The sequence below is a fragment of the Leptodactylus fuscus genome, chromosome 6 (assembly GCF_031893055.1).
Source record: "Leptodactylus fuscus isolate aLepFus1 chromosome 6, aLepFus1.hap2, whole genome shotgun sequence".
Lineage (NCBI taxonomy): Eukaryota > Metazoa > Chordata > Amphibia > Anura > Leptodactylidae > Leptodactylus > Leptodactylus fuscus.
The window spans coordinates 76,712,209-76,728,924 of record NC_134270.1 but is presented as its reverse complement, the minus strand read 5'-3'; the positions used below and the strand labels follow the sequence as shown (position 1 = coordinate 76,728,924).

General features: G+C 41.7%; 1 protein-coding gene across 1 annotated transcript in view; it reads left to right on the top strand.

The window, feature by feature from the left end:
• The first annotated feature begins 1,294 nt into the window (after positions 1-1,294).
• Positions 1,295-16,716, top strand: part of PRR12 (proline rich 12) — a 69,203-nt gene continuing 53,781 nt past the window's right edge. The window contains exon 1 of the mRNA XM_075280262.1: positions 1,295-1,761. Within this exon, the coding sequence (XP_075136363.1) occupies positions 1,676-1,761 (86 nt within the window). The 5' untranslated portion in view covers positions 1,295-1,675. The remainder of the gene's footprint in view (positions 1,762-16,716) is intronic.

Genomic DNA, 16,716 nt, shown 5'->3' with positions numbered 1-16,716 from the left:
CAAATTTGTGTGTGTTGGTAGTGATGGCACCTCTGTGTGTGTGAGTTGGTAGAGATGGCACCTCTGTGTGTGTGTTGGTAGAGATGGCACCTATGTGTGTGTTGGTAGAGATGGCACCTCTGTGTGTGAGTTGGTAGGGGTGGCACCTCTGTGTGTGTGTTGGTAGAGATGGCACTTCTGTGTGTGTTGGTAGAGATGGCACTTCTGTGTGTGTTGGTAGAGATGGCACTTCTGTGTGTGTTGGTAGGGATGGCACCTGTGTGTGTTGGTAGAGATGGCACCTCTGTATGTGTTGGTAGAGATGGCACCTCTGTGTGTTGGTAGAGATGGCACCTCTGTGTGTGTGTTGGTAGAGATGGCACCTCTGTGTGTGTGTTGGTAGAGATGGCACCTCTGTGTGTGTGTTGGTAGGGATGGCACCTCTGTATGTGTTGGTAGGGATGGCACCTCTGTATGTGTTGGTAGAGATGGCACCTCTGTGTGTGTTGGTAGAGATGGCACTTCTGTGTGTGTTGGTAAAGGTGGCACCTCTGTGTGTGTGTTGGTAGAGATGGCACTTCTGTGTGTGTGTTGGTAGAGATGGCACCTCTGTGTGTGTGAGTTGGTAGAGATGGCACCTCTGTGTGTGTGTGTGTTGGTAGGGATGGCACTTCTGTGTGTGTGTTGGTAGAGATGGCACCTCTGTGTGTGTGAGTTGGTAGAGATGGCACCTCTTTGTGTGTGTTGGTAGAGATGGCACCTATGTGTGTGTTGGTAGAGATGGCACCTCTGTGTGTGAGTTGGTAGGGATGGCACCTCTGTGTGTGTGTTGGTAGAGATGGCACCACTGTATGTGTGAGTTGGTAGGGGTGGCACCTCTGTGTGTGTTGATAGGGATGGCACCTCTGTGTGTGTGTTGGTAGAGATGGCACCTCTGTGTGTGTGAGTTGGTAGGGGTGGCACCTCTGTGTGTGTGTTGGTAGAGATGGCACCTCTGTGTGTGTGAGTTGGTAGGGGTGGCACCTCTGTGTGTGTTGGTAGAGATAGCACTTCTGTGTGTGTGTTGGTAGAGATGGCACCTCTGTGTGTGTGAGTTGGTAGGGGTGGCACCTCTGTGTGTGTTGGTAAGGGATGGCACCTCTGTGTGTGTGTCTAGGGTTTTAGTGTCTCTGTTCCCAATGGTGAGAGTATATGTGCTGCTTCAGATGTAGTGTAATTTTAGACTGTCTCAGCCCCCTTCCTCCTCCTCCTCCTCCTTCCCCCTGGCTCTGTGTGGCGGTGGCAGGAGGGGAGTCTTAGCCTCTCTGTCTGCCTGCCTTTCTCTCTCTCCCTCCTGCCTTCCTCCCCTCCCCCTTTGTACAGTTCACTGAAATGTATGCTGGGAAGCTGAAATAGACACATAGAGAGACTGCAAAAATGGCTGCACCATGAGAAAAAAAACAAAATACATTTGCAATCCAGAGACGGAAGGTTTGCAAGCTGAGCCTTCTAGGGGGCTGAGGCGCTCTCCTGCGAGAGGGGGACCCCAAATCCAGCTCCATATTTGATTTTTTTTTTTTTTTTTTTGCTGGTTGATCACAGGAGCAAGAAGGGGAGAGAGAGAGAGAGATCCAGAGAAAGGAAGCTGAGGCGATTCTCTAGCAAGGAGGGCGAGACAGCCAAGAAACAAAACCCTTAAGATCCAACAAATAAATTAATGGATAGAAATTATCCAACCGCAGGCTTTGGAGATCCTTTGGGGGCTGGTACAGGATGGAGTTACGAAAGGACGGCAAAGGCAAGGTAGGACATGGAACAATCTAATGGTCACATGTATAGTGTGCAGTGTAACATACATGGGCAGGGGGTCGTGTGTGCTGCTTCATACGGCATGCATGGCTTCCAGGCTGCACAGATTTTGGCCCAGGTTATGGGTGAGGGGGTGGAGAGCAGCAACCTGGGCTAATGCTGTATTTACAGCTGCCCTGCCCCCCTTTTTTAAGCCTGTCTTACTTTAGGATTTACGGGGTGCACCCCAGTTGCACCCAGACATTCCAAGTGCAAACAAGAGGCGCCCTCCCGCATCAAATTCCTTGATGGTTGCAAAAGAGAGAGGAGCGGGAGGGAGGGAAAAAAGAATGAATCCAGCCCTGTCTGCTACAGGCCTGCAGTCTGCAGCACGGAGCACGTTGCAAGCAAAGGGATTTCCTTCCATTTTGCCTCATTCTTTCTGCTGCTGCTGGGGGATGGGGATATTGGGAACAAAAAAAAGAATGGGGGTGTTTATTGCCATAAAAATAATAGAGTGGGCATAGATGCCATTGCTTGTGGTGGGAGTGTGGGGCCAATTAGCCCCATTGTCTGAGGGCAATTTTGGATTTTTTGTAAATGTCTGGGTGATTGATTAGCTGTGAGGGGAGGGGGTGACTGGGGGGCAGGGGCTCTCATTGAGGGGCTGTCAGAGGCTTTGGTCAGTCAGACATTTTGCACAGTTTGTTTATTTTTGCATATGCAATGCTAAGGCCAGGTGTTGAGGAGGAGGGGACTGAGTGGCCATGTTCCCTCCCTTCATAACTAAGTATTAATTGCTATGGAAGCTCTCATGGTGCCCTTTGGTTTTGTGAAAGAGAAAGCTGCATCCCTTTCTCTGACCAGAAGCTGGATGCTTATCTGCAGGAGGGAAGAAGAAGATGGAAGGCATTGCGGTGAAAATCATTATCATTTCTGCCTTGTAACAATGCCTTGTAGACGCGACACCCGGGGGGTTATGGATTACTAAATAAAAAGATTTCTGCCTCGTGTTTATTAAAAATAAATATCAGAAAATATTCAATTTTTCATCTTCATGAGGAAAAAATTGTATGTTAATTGTATGTTACATTATTGCTTATTGGGGCCTAATGTAAGATTTCATGTGGTGTACAATATGCAGATTTTTTTTTTTAGATAAATTAATTTTTTTTATTTTTTAATTTGCAAGGTTATTTATTGAAGCACTTACATGTCAGACATGGTTATGCTAATAAATGAGCGAATGTAAAACAGATCACAGGGTAGTCACACCCCATATAAGTATCTTAAAGGGCATCACCACCAAGAATAAAAATTCACCCAGTCCTTGATATGTTCTCTCTCCTCTGTAATGCTTTATTTTGCCTGCTCTGCAATCTTGGAATATTGGACGTCCTCCAGTCTTGGCTGTTAAATTGGTTTCTACAATCTGGGCGACAACAAGTATCAGCACCTTTATTTCTTCACAGGGGTTGTCACCCAGCTTTTTAGTGCTGAACGGCACATCTATCTCCTAGTTCTATAGGATATATATAGTTAATGCATAACTAGATAGATTTGGGTCCTGACTGGTATATTCCCCTAGCTGAATTTCTGGTGGTGACTATGAATACTTCCTTCCACTTAATGTGAGTGACACCTCTGGATCCCTATATGCCTGTAATGTCGGGTGTCACCCACCATCTCTGCTCTCTGTTGCTAAGCAGCAACCCAAACATATTCAAGCTGCTGTTTAGCAAATAGCTTGGTAAAATAGACACAGCAAATATTGATTTATTAATAATTACACTGGGAAACTACATTTTATACCAGAGCTTCCCTTTACCAGCTCAGTGGGAAAGGTCGAATGAGAGATTTTTTTTTGTGTGTTATTCAGTAACCTCTGGTTTATGTTTGCAGAATATTTAGAAGGTGTTTTTATTGCATCTTTTCATATGTATAATTTATTTTCTTCCCATTACTGTTCAGTGGACGGTCATTCCTCTTAGCTTTTCGAGATAACTGAATTTGGTGTATAAAAATGACAGTTTTCGTGAACAGGAACCTTTATGTTAGATCTCTTCCTACTCATTACTTATGCATGACATTGGTGCAAGTAGTGAATATTCTTGTAACTGTTGCACACACAGAATATGAGGGTTACGTGAGACAATTTATTAATTTCTGTATTTATATAATGCCTGTATCTGTACTATTTCCATCAGGTTATGTTGTCTATTTTCTTTCATACGTTTACGTTTTTTTTTAAATCATTGGACAAACTTAATTTGCAAGGGTTTTACATTGTGTATTTCTGGCATTTTTCCAAAGGTCCCATCTAGGCAGCCAGTGCAGTTGCATTTTAATATTTGTGACCACAAAACCCGTATACAATTAACCATTACACCACCAAAGTTTGGTTCGCTTCAACCTGCTGGGATTTTGATATGTGGTAGCATATGGACATTAAAGTGTGGCATGATACAGTTGCAGTCTGCATGTTGTTTCTGGTGCACCTGTGGTCATTTACTGTATGGTACTCACCATTCATCAACATCCACTATATGGTACTCACCATTCATCTCCATCCAATGTATGGGGTCTACATCCACTATATGGTCCTCACCATTCATCTACATCCACTATATGGTACTCACCATTCATCTCCATCCAATGTATGGGGTCTACATCCACTATATGGTCCTCACCATTCATCTACATCCACTATATGGTACTCACCATTCATCTACATCTACTGTATGGTACTTGAATCTGCGCATCTCAACTTGGGTGGGGTGCGGAGTAGTTTGCTTGCTTGGTACTGAGTTCACAATAAATATTAAAAAAGTAAACAGTATCAGGTAGTTTCAGGTACTTTTTCACAGTGGAAAAGTGACAAAAGCAGGTAAAGTCAAGCCATTGCAATTTAGTGCAGCATTCTGGGCTTTGTCACTGAATTTTAGAGACACAAATATGTTGATATTACTGCTGCGCACATTTGTCCTTGGCTTGTAGTTGCATACTTTATTATTCATTCACCGAATTATTTTTTTTATGATGAATAACTGAGAAATTTACCTGCATACAATGTAAAAGTTATGAAGTTATGTGAGAAAAATATTTGTTGGGTGTCCCTGAGTGAAGGTTGGGTTCCTGGGCACGGCTACCACTGCTGTTTTTGCAGATGACAAAACGTATTATTCGCTGTATGTGGTTATGTGCTACATGAGAAAGGAAGATGCTGTTGTATAGTTTTGTGGTTGCTGAAGATCTTGCAGTCAGGGGGCTTTATTGTGAATTTTCTTTCATTTTGTACTGTACTATCTCAGGTTTTTACAGCTTATGTTATGTGTCAGCTACTTGCCAAATGTGTGATATACCACAGTAGAAACTGACTAGCCAAATATACACCACTGGAGTCCAAGGATATGAGGCACTTATGTGGGTTGCATTATATTTACTCAGAAAACCTGTTACTGTACTTGTAACTTTTTTCTGCCCTTTTTATGATATTGTGGGTAAACTACTTGCTTGTTTGGGATGTATATCTGTTTCTTGCTATGGAAAACATACATACGTCACCAAGAGTCTCAACATCAAACTAAGTCACAGTGCATTGTTGGGGATATCATATTGCACTCCATAATTCCTTTTTACATAGTCTAATAGCTGCATCATTTCCTTGAAATCTGTTTCTAGAAGTATACAAATGAAGCTGAAGTGTAATGGGGGTGTGCCAGAGCCTCCAAGTTTCCATATCCGCCCCCGTACACTGGATTGACAGTCTCTTCTTTTCCTACAGCTATGACTCCTCAGAATTCCTGCACACGCACCTGGTGTTTCCTGGCTGGAGACCTTGGAGACCCTGGCACCTCCCATTGCACTTGAGCCTCATTTGCATATTTCTAATATTTGGCTTTTTCAAGGAAACGGCCTATCTGTGACTTTGCTGGTGATCAACATAATGTCCACCTACTACTCGAGTTTCCTCGTCACCATTTCCCTTTAATTCTGCATCACTGTATATACATTTAAAGATACAGCTGTGCCTACAAATATATGGCAAATATCTCAATACACATTTATAGCTGTTCACTTATTACAGGATTTCCCACATTCCTTATGAGAGGGGTAACCCTGAAATGAAGATGTTCCAGTTATAATTGAATATTAAGGAATTACCGGGAATGGAACACTAGAGACTAAGCTGATACTGTGTTACGGCTAGTCCAGGTCCTCCAGCCCTGCTACTGATAGCCTCAAGGGTGGCTGGGAATGTGACACTTGCCATAACATATAATAAATTGTCACTATTGCATTTTCCTAATACAGTCATTCCAGTTGACTTGCACTTTCTCATTTGCCTTTCTTCAGGTGTGATTTGTGTCGATGTGTTAAAAGCTGGATCAGATTACAACTGCTTTGACAAAAGGCAGATTTTCATTGCTGGACTAATAGTGCAACCTGCTAGAGAAGAGGTCCATGACCCTGTAAATGCTACTGCTTTTTGGGTATATCTATAGTAACATATATGGCATCTGCAGCATGATACAACTATATATTGAATTGTAGCATAGATTATCGCAGGGACATTTGTTGCATTTCATCAGTCAAATCTTTCCATTCAGGGTTACTTATATATTATTGGTGGGGTTCATGTTGTTGAAGGACGTGATATTCCCTCTAAATGACATGCTTGCTCACAAGGGGAGAGGGGGGCACAACAGGTGTGTAACTTGGGTGCCTTTTCAGAATCCCGGAGTGTGCTGGCTAGGAACCCGAACATCGTGACCTAACGCCTTTGCTTTGCTAGAGGAGCTGGTAGCTAGAGCTTGTGCAATGGTTTCTGGCAGGCATATATAACAGGTGTCTGTATCCCTCCTGTGCTGTGGCCCCCAATATCCAATTTCACTGGAAGTGATGTACTGCCCACTCACAGCTCTACACTCTACAGATAAATCATTGCTTATTACAGTCAGGGCAGACATGGAATTGTATCAGGTAGCGCATACCCCTTGTGTCCTGCACTGCGGACTGGTCACTGTACCCCCCGGTGATAACAGGTCTTGCTTGTAACGATTCTTGGTCATTACTAATTAAACAGTTTATAACTATCAAAATACAGTTTGACACAATGGACATAACTGTTTAGAATAAATGCTAAGGGTAAGTTCACACGGGGTTTTTTTGTCAGGATTTTGAGGCCGTATCCGCCTCAAAATCCTGACCAAAAAGACGGCTCCCATTGAAATCAGTGAGAGCCGGTCAGTTCTGTTTTCCGGGAGCCGTTTGTTCCAGGTCCCAGAAAAAGAAGCGAGATGCTCATTTTTCAGGCCTATTTGCCTCTCGATTCGACCTGAAGACACTCCCGACTAGTTCCATTCATCGGGCCTAATTCGGAGAGGAGTGCGCGACTGGATGCCGGTGCAGTGCATCGGCATTCAATCGTGGCTACCTGTTTTTTGGTCTGGAACCTGAGGCGGCCTCCGCCTCTGGTTCCGGACCAAAAAACCCCTTGTGAACTTACCCTCATGCACTATTAGGGTGTATTCGCACATTGAGCTCATATTGCATTTTGTTCTGCATTGTGCATATAAGGGCTCATGCACATCTTAAAACTGCGAACAGAGTTCATATGGCTAGAATGGAGTGGTGCAGGTACTAATGGATGCTGCACGGACACATTACCTGTAGTATGTAGTGGAGCAGGCACAGCACACATACAGTGGCACTTAGAGTACCGATCTGTAGGGGGCGTCAGTTCCGCTATTCAGGTACTGTGCATAAACCCAAATGATAAGTATGATTAGTTACATTTAATTTACTATGGAGGATTCTGTAATACCCACTCACATCCAAAATAAGTGACACCCGAGGTGTCTGGTACTTACTCACTAACCTACATAGAAAATAATCTACACTTTTGTCAAGCTATTCAGCGGTCTTGTGTAACAGAAAGGCCAACAGGTAATTTATGTGTATGGCCTAGAATCTAATCCATGCAGTTAGATACAGGCCTTTGGGTCTTTTGTCATTCATTGTAATGAACGTTTTTGCTTTGGATGAGTCTAAGTTACGTTCTGATATGTTGTTCGTTTTTTGTTATAACACAAGGAAACTCCTATCTGTGATAATGTCCTTCGGTGTTGTTTTATTACTATATTTATGTTTTTTATTGCTTTAACTGCTTCCTAATTGGCCGTGTCTTAAGACTTTACTTGCATGTCCTAAATGCTCACCCTGGACACTTCTTTTATCCAGCGCAGATATTACAGGATTTAGATGATAAGCATTTTATCTCTTGCTCGGATTTGAACTCAACCTTTAAGTCACCTGCGGGCGGAGACATTTCGCGTACTGTTGGCGGCTTCTACTTGGGATTTTCCAGGCTCCTGAATAGTTAATTTTCCTAGTATGGGATTGTAGCATGCCTTTCTGATAAAATGACTCCTAGACATGAGGACTGTCTGATAGAAGGTGAGAAGTGAACAGAAGTGTCTCCGTTCGGAGCATGAGACATATGGTTAATTTTTTTTTTATCTCCAGCCGCTGCTTTCATTTTCAGCATTAATTATCTGAAAGTGAGGAAGAAAAGCGATCTTGACACAAAGACTAATTAAGACTAATACCATGAGAAAGGCAGGTTATAGATCCGCTGGCTGGAGATTTGCTCTGGTCTGATGTGAAGGCACTTCCTGATGGCTGGAGGAAGTGGCTGTCACACACATTTATGTTGTATTTCTCCTGCGTCAGGAAGTGTTCACAGCAAATAGACTGCAGGCCTCACTGCCTGGATTGTCAACACAGGCTGTAGAAGGAGAATGCACTATGCTGGAGCCCCAACATACAGCTCTGGGACATAGAACTCTAGATTTAATGTAGGCGGAAGGAAGGGGGTGACACACTTATGGGGGACAGCCTTCATTTTAATATTCTATGGAATATATAGCAAGTGTTTCTATTGTAGAGCAGTGTGTAGTTATGTGTGGGGAAGTGATGTCTTCCCATTTACAAGCTGTGAATACATGTGTGTAGTTGAGAACAGGCTTGGGAAAATAAAGAATAAAGTCCACATGCAAATCTGAATCATACTTAGGGTGTGTTCACATGTTGAAGATTTGGCACAGATTGTGACCTACACTACACTATTCAGACTAAGTGGGCACATTTATAAAGCTACCCGCGGCTTTTTGCCATCATTTTATGCTCCCTTTTTTTATGATGCATTTGAACTTTTTTTTTTTCAGATGTTACGCTGTTCTTCCCATTTTTGCTGGGGTAAGAGAGCATGGCCTTAATAGAGACGGCATTTATGACTTAAAAAAAAAGGGGGGGGGGATAAAGCGGTTCAAATGTACCCTAGTACATGGGCAGCCAGTTAGGTGAGAAAGTATTAAAAAAGGACAAAGTGCACATATCGTATCGAGGCGCATCTGACATATGTGCACACTATTTAACAAGGAGGTGTGTCTACATCATAAATAGGCACTACAGTAAACCACATATGAATGCAATTTTTGTAACTGCTCATTTACGTTACAAAGTATTTTACTGCAAGTCCGACTTCGTCCAAGGGATTCAGTTTAAACGAACATACACTGAAGATGCCCATTATAGCTTATGGGATTTTTTGGGCTACGCATGGGCTGGACGACCAGAACAACGGATATGCTGATGCTACTGTGAACCAAGCGTTAGGAAAACAAGACTGTATTCTTCAAGAAACAGTGCCACACCTGTCTACAGGTTATTTCTGGTATTGCAGCTAGTTCCCTTCACGTTAAGTGGAGCCATGTAGCTCCACTGGACGAAAGCAACCATTTAAGGTAAAGGGGTTTTCTTGGAGTTGTGTACAGATCCATAGAAAACAGAAAGAAGTGTGTATGGATGGTATCCCTGTGCAGTCTGTCTTATTTATGGACCCTATCAATAGAATAGACGAAACCAAGCCCCCAAATTAGGCAGTGATCGTACATGCTGTGTTTTTTAAAAATGCACATTTTTGAAAGCAGTTTTTTTTTCTTTCGCTTTTTTTCCCAGTTGTAAAACAAAATATCGGGCTTTAGCCTAACTTCTCGCTTATTCTTTACCATAGACTTGATTTTTATTTCATTTTCCTCTTTGCAGTGACAACAGGCGTGATAGTGATAGCAGTGATAGTATAGGTTTGCCTGTTCTGATGTATGAATGCTTGTTTCTTGGGTAACTGTTTTGATTTAAATTTCATTAGATTTAAGGTTTATAAAAAAAATTTGATGGTATGAAGATTTATTTTTTTAGTGAAAGGAATCATCCAACAATAGATGAGGAAAGCTGGCAGGTAAGGCCAGGCTGGGCAGAATTCAGGTCTCTATTCTGGGAGACTGTACTCCTTGTCATGGATGACTGCTTGTGTCTGCTTATTGACAGATCTGTTATGGAGCAGTTCCAATTGTAAAGAAGTTACAAGTTCATGTAAATGATGTTTGTATTCGTTCAGTTTTACCACATGGCGTAAACACTGCAGCAAAAACGGCAACATTTTACAGAAACTACAACATGGATGGGATTCTAGCAAATCCCATTCACACATTGCAGTAAAATATCCGCAGCAGACATGTTGTGATTTCAAAAAACGTTTCGCTTTAGTAAATTGTAGCAATGATACCTATGGAAACACTGATGTTTTCCCCATAGGTGTAACTGAAGCAGAAAGCGATGCATGAAAAACCGCAATGTGTTTTCGCTTTGGTTTTTCCTGCAGCGCTTTTTGGCTGCGCCATGCTATGTGGGGGTCATATACTTTCGATGTAGTACGGCTGCACCTGGTGATTCTGATGGGACTGACAAAGTATGTAATGTATATGAGTGTATCCTGACTCTTCCCTGGGGACAGCATGTAAAAAGGATTGGTCATTTTAGTTTTCAGCATGCCCAGTTTTTCTAACCCACTGGAAGAAGAATTTGGTAGTGTTTTATGCTAGATTGTAGGTTTTTCAGAACAACAGATACACTAGGTTCACACTAACATAGCCTAAGAGAGTGGCCACAAATTTGTGATATACAGTGGGGGAAGCTATTAAGATTGACGTTTCCTATGCCAGTCTTAATAAAGGCCCTGAGTGGTGCGAGTCTTCCCTAAATTAATAAGAACCTCCAGCCCCATAATAAATCAGGTACCTATGTACAAGAACCGAATTCTATACTATTAGCTGGCGAAGGTTCCCCATTCATTCTGGCTTCACTTATAATAAATATGTTGGGCTGAGGCATGCCCTCACAGAAAGTGGTGGGCGAGGCGCAGGATGTGGAATGTGACGCATCTTTGGAGCAGGAAAGGGCTGTGCCACAATACCCATCTATGCCTGAAAACTGATATAGATGTGTTGATAAACTTCCCCCCCCACTCTGATCTATTGCATGTGCGAGTCTTGTTTTCACTAGTTTTGCACACAGGAGCGAGGAGAAGCCACACCTCTCCTATGTCTGCCAGCATTTCTGATGACATAATGCCATTCACGCATGCTTGAGTTTTCAATCTGATAAACAGAAGAGGATGTGAGAGATGATGACAGATGTGAGGCAAATAAAAATAAATGGGGAGTAGAAACGCCCACTAAAATATTGTCATCCGTGAATTTGGGTTGTGTTAAACATGCAGCTGGTTCAACAAATGCTGGATATAGTGGAAATACCTGTATATGCAGCTGAGGCACGAGGCACCAAGTGTCTCATTATTTAAAAAATTGTAAGAATGATTTATTTTTGTATGTACTGTTGCTTTTAATATTCTAATTCCTTCAAAGGGACCTTAAATCTTGATGCTGAAGTCACTTAGGGGTGAGCTAGGTGCAATGTGCGGGTCACGTCCTCATATGGTCCATGTCTGCACCACAAGGCTCCAGGCTGGAATGCTAAGAGCAGTAATGCATTGCAGATTACCAGCTGTGTATTCAGGCCAAATGTGTGAATACTGTATGTATGTGTAATTGTGATAGGAAACACACTGACGCAGCCTGACAAAACACTAGTAACAAGTGTAATTCCAGATCTCGCCATATCTATGTAATGTGATAAAAAGACAGAAAATGTGTGTACTTCATTTGTTCCCATATAGAATGTGTGCTAAATATAGTCTCTCTTTCAGGGGCCAGTTATGCTTCATGTACAGTAGGATTCCTCTTGTCTGCCACCCACTGGTTTGCAAGGCTTGCTCTTTCATCATGCACCTGAACACAGAGCCACAACCCAATTGTCTGGCAGAGTGAAATTGTGTAATATTGTTTGCACATTTTCCATTACACTACCAATTGAAGCCTTGAACGTGAATTAGTTTGAGCAAGGTTATATGACCCTCTCATAAAAAGTAAATCCTATTACCAACTAATGAAGTCATTTTTATTACAATTTAAAATGATTTGATATTATTCTGTGCAGGTCCTTGCTTTGCCAACATGTACTTATCCGTAACATACTGAAAAAGGACATGTAGCCTTATATATACCGCAGTATTACACTGTGCAGTAATATAGAACCCACATAAGTCTATAGGCCCAAACATACATAGACTTTATTCTTCCTTATACAGACTCTGGGTGTAAATGGTGGAGCAGGAAGCTGAAGCTCTCTTCTCCTTGTCCATAAGGCCTTATGGGTAGTTTAATGTCCCAACCTGGAGGTCTCAGTAGGTTTTTTTTTTTTTTTTTTTGGCACCTCACAGAATATTTGGGAGAGTTGGCTTCTTTTAATATGATGCTATAAGGAACTCCATGTGGTAGGAGCATGAAGGCTGTGTGCTACAGCTGTGTCATATACCCATGAGGCCCCATGGCATTCAGACAGCCATAATACAAACACAGCTCATGGACCTCGTACAGTTCATCACAACCGGTACTAGGTTAGATTTGCACATTTAGGTTTTGTTAAGCTACAGGAACAGTGAGGTCCAAATCAGGAGAAGCTAAAAAAATAAAGTAATATCTGTTGTAACAAACAAGGCCTGACTATGTGAATATACCCTTACACTTTTTGATCTATGGCGGACGCTGGTGTACTAACTCTGTTTCTGATGGATTAGGGGATGATCCAGGTGTTGTGTCCATAATACTGGTGCAAAAAAAAAAACTTTGTCAGTCAGGTAGTCTAAGGGTCCATTCACACGGAGTAAATGCGCGCTCACTTTGGCAAAATACATGTGTAAAGAATACACGTGTAAAAATAAGACTCCCATTGACTTCAATGACATTTTACACATATATTTTGACGTGTTTTTTTTACACATGTAAAAAAATGGCATTGAAGTCAATGGGAGTCTTATTTTTACACGTGTACTTTGCCAAAATGATTGTGCGTTTACTCCGTGTGAATGGACCCTCAGTGGTCATCATAATGGCTGTGTAGTAAAGCCAACCTACTTTCTCCATGTATGGTACCGAACAAAAAATACATTAAGGATGTTGTACCCCCCTCCTGCAGTGCTGTGAGATATTATGGCTAGGACAACTTGAATATATTCTCTAAAGTGTCTTTTGTTTGTTTGATTTTTCATTTATTTTTATTTCTTCATTTTTATTTTTTATCGTTTAGCTTTAAGTTCTTATTCTACAAGCACAAACATCACAAAAGACAATAAAGCATTGGAAATGAATTGTCAGAATGCAATAATAAATTTGCTCATCTCCAGAGATTTATGGTGTGTAGTAAACTAAATGTTATGTCCCAGCAACTCTGTGTTCTTACTTTATTTTATTCAATCTATTTCTTCAATTTGTATTCATTTCTGAAATGCTAAATTGTTTGGTGCTGTATATCTCGTTTTAGAAGGTTTTTAGAAAGATTTTTTGCACCGTACTGCAAGGCAAAAATCTAATATTGGTGCCAAAGTTTTTTGTGTCAGCTTTTCTTTGGACTCTGGAGGCTAGGTTCCCACAGGACATACTTGCAATGGATTATCAGCTGTGAGGCACAGCGGTGGCAAAAGTGGGTGAGATTAAAAAAAAAAATTTATCCACTCAGCAGAAATTGACCTGCAGTGTGGGTTTTCAGGGCACATCATATCAATTTATGCTGCAGATTTGCACCGCAGCATTTCCTCTTTGAAAGCAATAGGATGGATGAAAGCAATGGGACTTCCATAGTGTTTATCATGGGAATTCTGATGCAAAACCTACTCCGTTTTGTTTTTTTTTTAAACACACATTACAGAAAAACTGGTTGGTGGGGGTCTGAAACCTGGCATCCTCAACGATCAGCAGACACAGAGAATGAAGCAGACAGTGCTGTTCTCTGTGTAGTAGTTGGACCAGGTTACTTCAAATAATCTTCCATATACTTGAATGAGAGGTAAATTGCAGTGACTCAGTTCAGCACTACACTAAGAAAAGAGCTGTCTGCTTCCTGCTCCATTCTTTGTCTATCAGCTGCTGGAAAGGCTTACCTGAAGGGGTTTGGGGTGTCAAGCCCCAACTGATCTAATATTGAAGACCCCATTAACATTATCTTATGTCTGGTGAGTTCTAATACTCTCAAAGTGTGTGAACCAGTTCAGCTTGGAAATATTAGTTGGAAGGTCAGATACATTAAAATATATAAGCATTACAGAAAGTCTTTGTATTGAAACAATGGAGAAGGACTGTAGAGGATGAAGAAAGCATTTTATATAGCTGGGAACATAATCTTAATAATGCATGTGCCTTGAGTATCCAAAATAAAAGGAAAAAAAAAAAGGTCTTCAACTTCTGAACTGAATGTGGTTTTGTTCACACCTGTGAACAATTTTTTCCCCGCATATATGTGAAATTTGGATTGGATTTGGATTACAATGGCTTATCCACCAGTGGAAATTGGTTCCATATGTTGCTGCAGTGTGTCTAAGGTGACCTGAAGCCTCTCCTTCTGTTAAGAATCAATTGATATCACCTGGATAGATGAAAGGGGTTGTATGCCATGAGAGTAATGGTCTGCATTTTTTATATAATAAAATAGGGTCATGGTTGTGCATGGGCTTGTCTTCTATTGTGGCTCAAATGGTTGAGGCTCACGTGCAGTACCTAGCGGTAAAGACAAGAGTGGTGATATTACTGGGAAAAGCAAATTAATACAACCCCTTCAAGGTCAGAGTTATAGAAGACTCGCTCCTTCATAAAATTGTGCCACACAGACAAAAGCTAGCAGTATAATATATAGTGTACATTAGTACAGCATCATATACCAGCACAGAGCTAGTGGAGCTGTAGTATACTCATGGCACAAAGACCCTCATACAGGCTAGGCCCTCATATACTACCAGGCCCTCATATACTGTGTATACTTTGACTGTAGAGATACAAAGTAGGGTTTAACATATAGAACATTACAGAACACTTCACAAGCATTTCAGATACCGGGAGCTCTCACAAGGAGACTCTGATGCTACCTGCACTTGTGGACTAGGCCTTTGGTTATTTGTGTCACCATAGCTGTTTTCATCACATTTTGGACCACTGGATGGAATGGTTCAACTCAATTTGACTTCCAAAAGTTGTAAAGGCTCCTCTATATTTAGAGACCTTATTTATTTTTTTTATAAGCAGGGGTGTTTGACAAGCAAACATTGAGAAACACTCCTCTATAATAAGTCATATTGTCCTACAGGTCCCCCCAGTCCTGCAATATGTGCAGGGCTATAGAGTCAGTAGACCAAACCACCAACAGCTCTTTTTTGACAGCCTGACGCTAGGTTCACACCTGCGTTCATCTGTCCGTTCTGAGCTTTCCGTCTTCTGCATGCCAGAAGTCGGAAAGCTCAGACCGGGTCCGGCCGTGAGCGGCGGTGAGCATTTTAGGCTCTCCGCCGCGAAACCGGATTTTTTAATCCGGACTCAGAGTACTGCATGTCTGACTCTGTGTCCGGATTATAAAACCCGGTTTTGCGGCGGAGAGCCTAAAACGCTCACGGCCGGACAGCTTTCTCACCCATTCAAATGAATGGGTGAGAAAGACTCCTGCAGGTTTCCGTCTCCTGCTCTGTTTTAGGCAGGAAATGGAAACCTGAACTACGGAGTTCACAACACAGATGTAGATGTAAGATGTGTGGACTATGACTCCTGCTCCAGTTTTTTCATACATGGATGACAGCCTTAGACAGAAGCAGGAAAGATCTTCTAATTTCTTAAGAAACCAGTGAATAAATTACTATGAAAGTAAATTTACAAGAAACGATGCATCCCAAAAATTAAACATTTCATCAAGTGAACACATACCCAATGTCCATTTAGTAATACTACCATTCTGCATTAGCAATAATTGCATAACATAACTCAGAATAAGGAATCCTTTAATTTTGAAGCCAGAGTCACTTATGCGACTCCAACTCCACCCAGAACTGGCCATGACTGACTTAACAGCTCTGGTGAGGAGGGCTGAGGTTTCCCACTATATGTATATGTGTGTATATATATATATATATATATATATATATATATATATATATATATATATAATACATGTTTAGTTATATTGCTGTTTTCTTGGGTGAATTGCGGCTAGCGTATAATTTGGATGCAGTCGTTGAATTATCTTAGGGGTGCTGGATACCCTCTGGTGAATAAAACATTGCTCTTGTTGGGGTGAAACCTATTTATGCCTAATGTATATGGCCAGCATTTTGGCCTCTTAACCTAGGCGTCACATTCTAGTTCTCCACTTCATCACGGTTACGATAGGCCTGTCAGTATGAAGCATGGCCTCCTCATGTGGGTTTTAGGGAGAAAATCCAGTAGACTGTGAAAAATGGCTTCCCGCACAGTCATAGTCCTTGAGGACTGATGGGTAAAGGCAAATATCCATTTGAGAACAGTTTTGCTTCCACATGTGTTCACCATCTGTTTAACTATTTCCTGTCCAGATCAGATGCATTTTTTTTAAACCTCAGGAATGAGTTTCCCATTTAATTGCTGGTGTCCTGGTATTTCTCTCCATCGGCCTTGTTCACAGTCACTGCTGGTTTGTTTTAGCAGGCTTGTAATACTG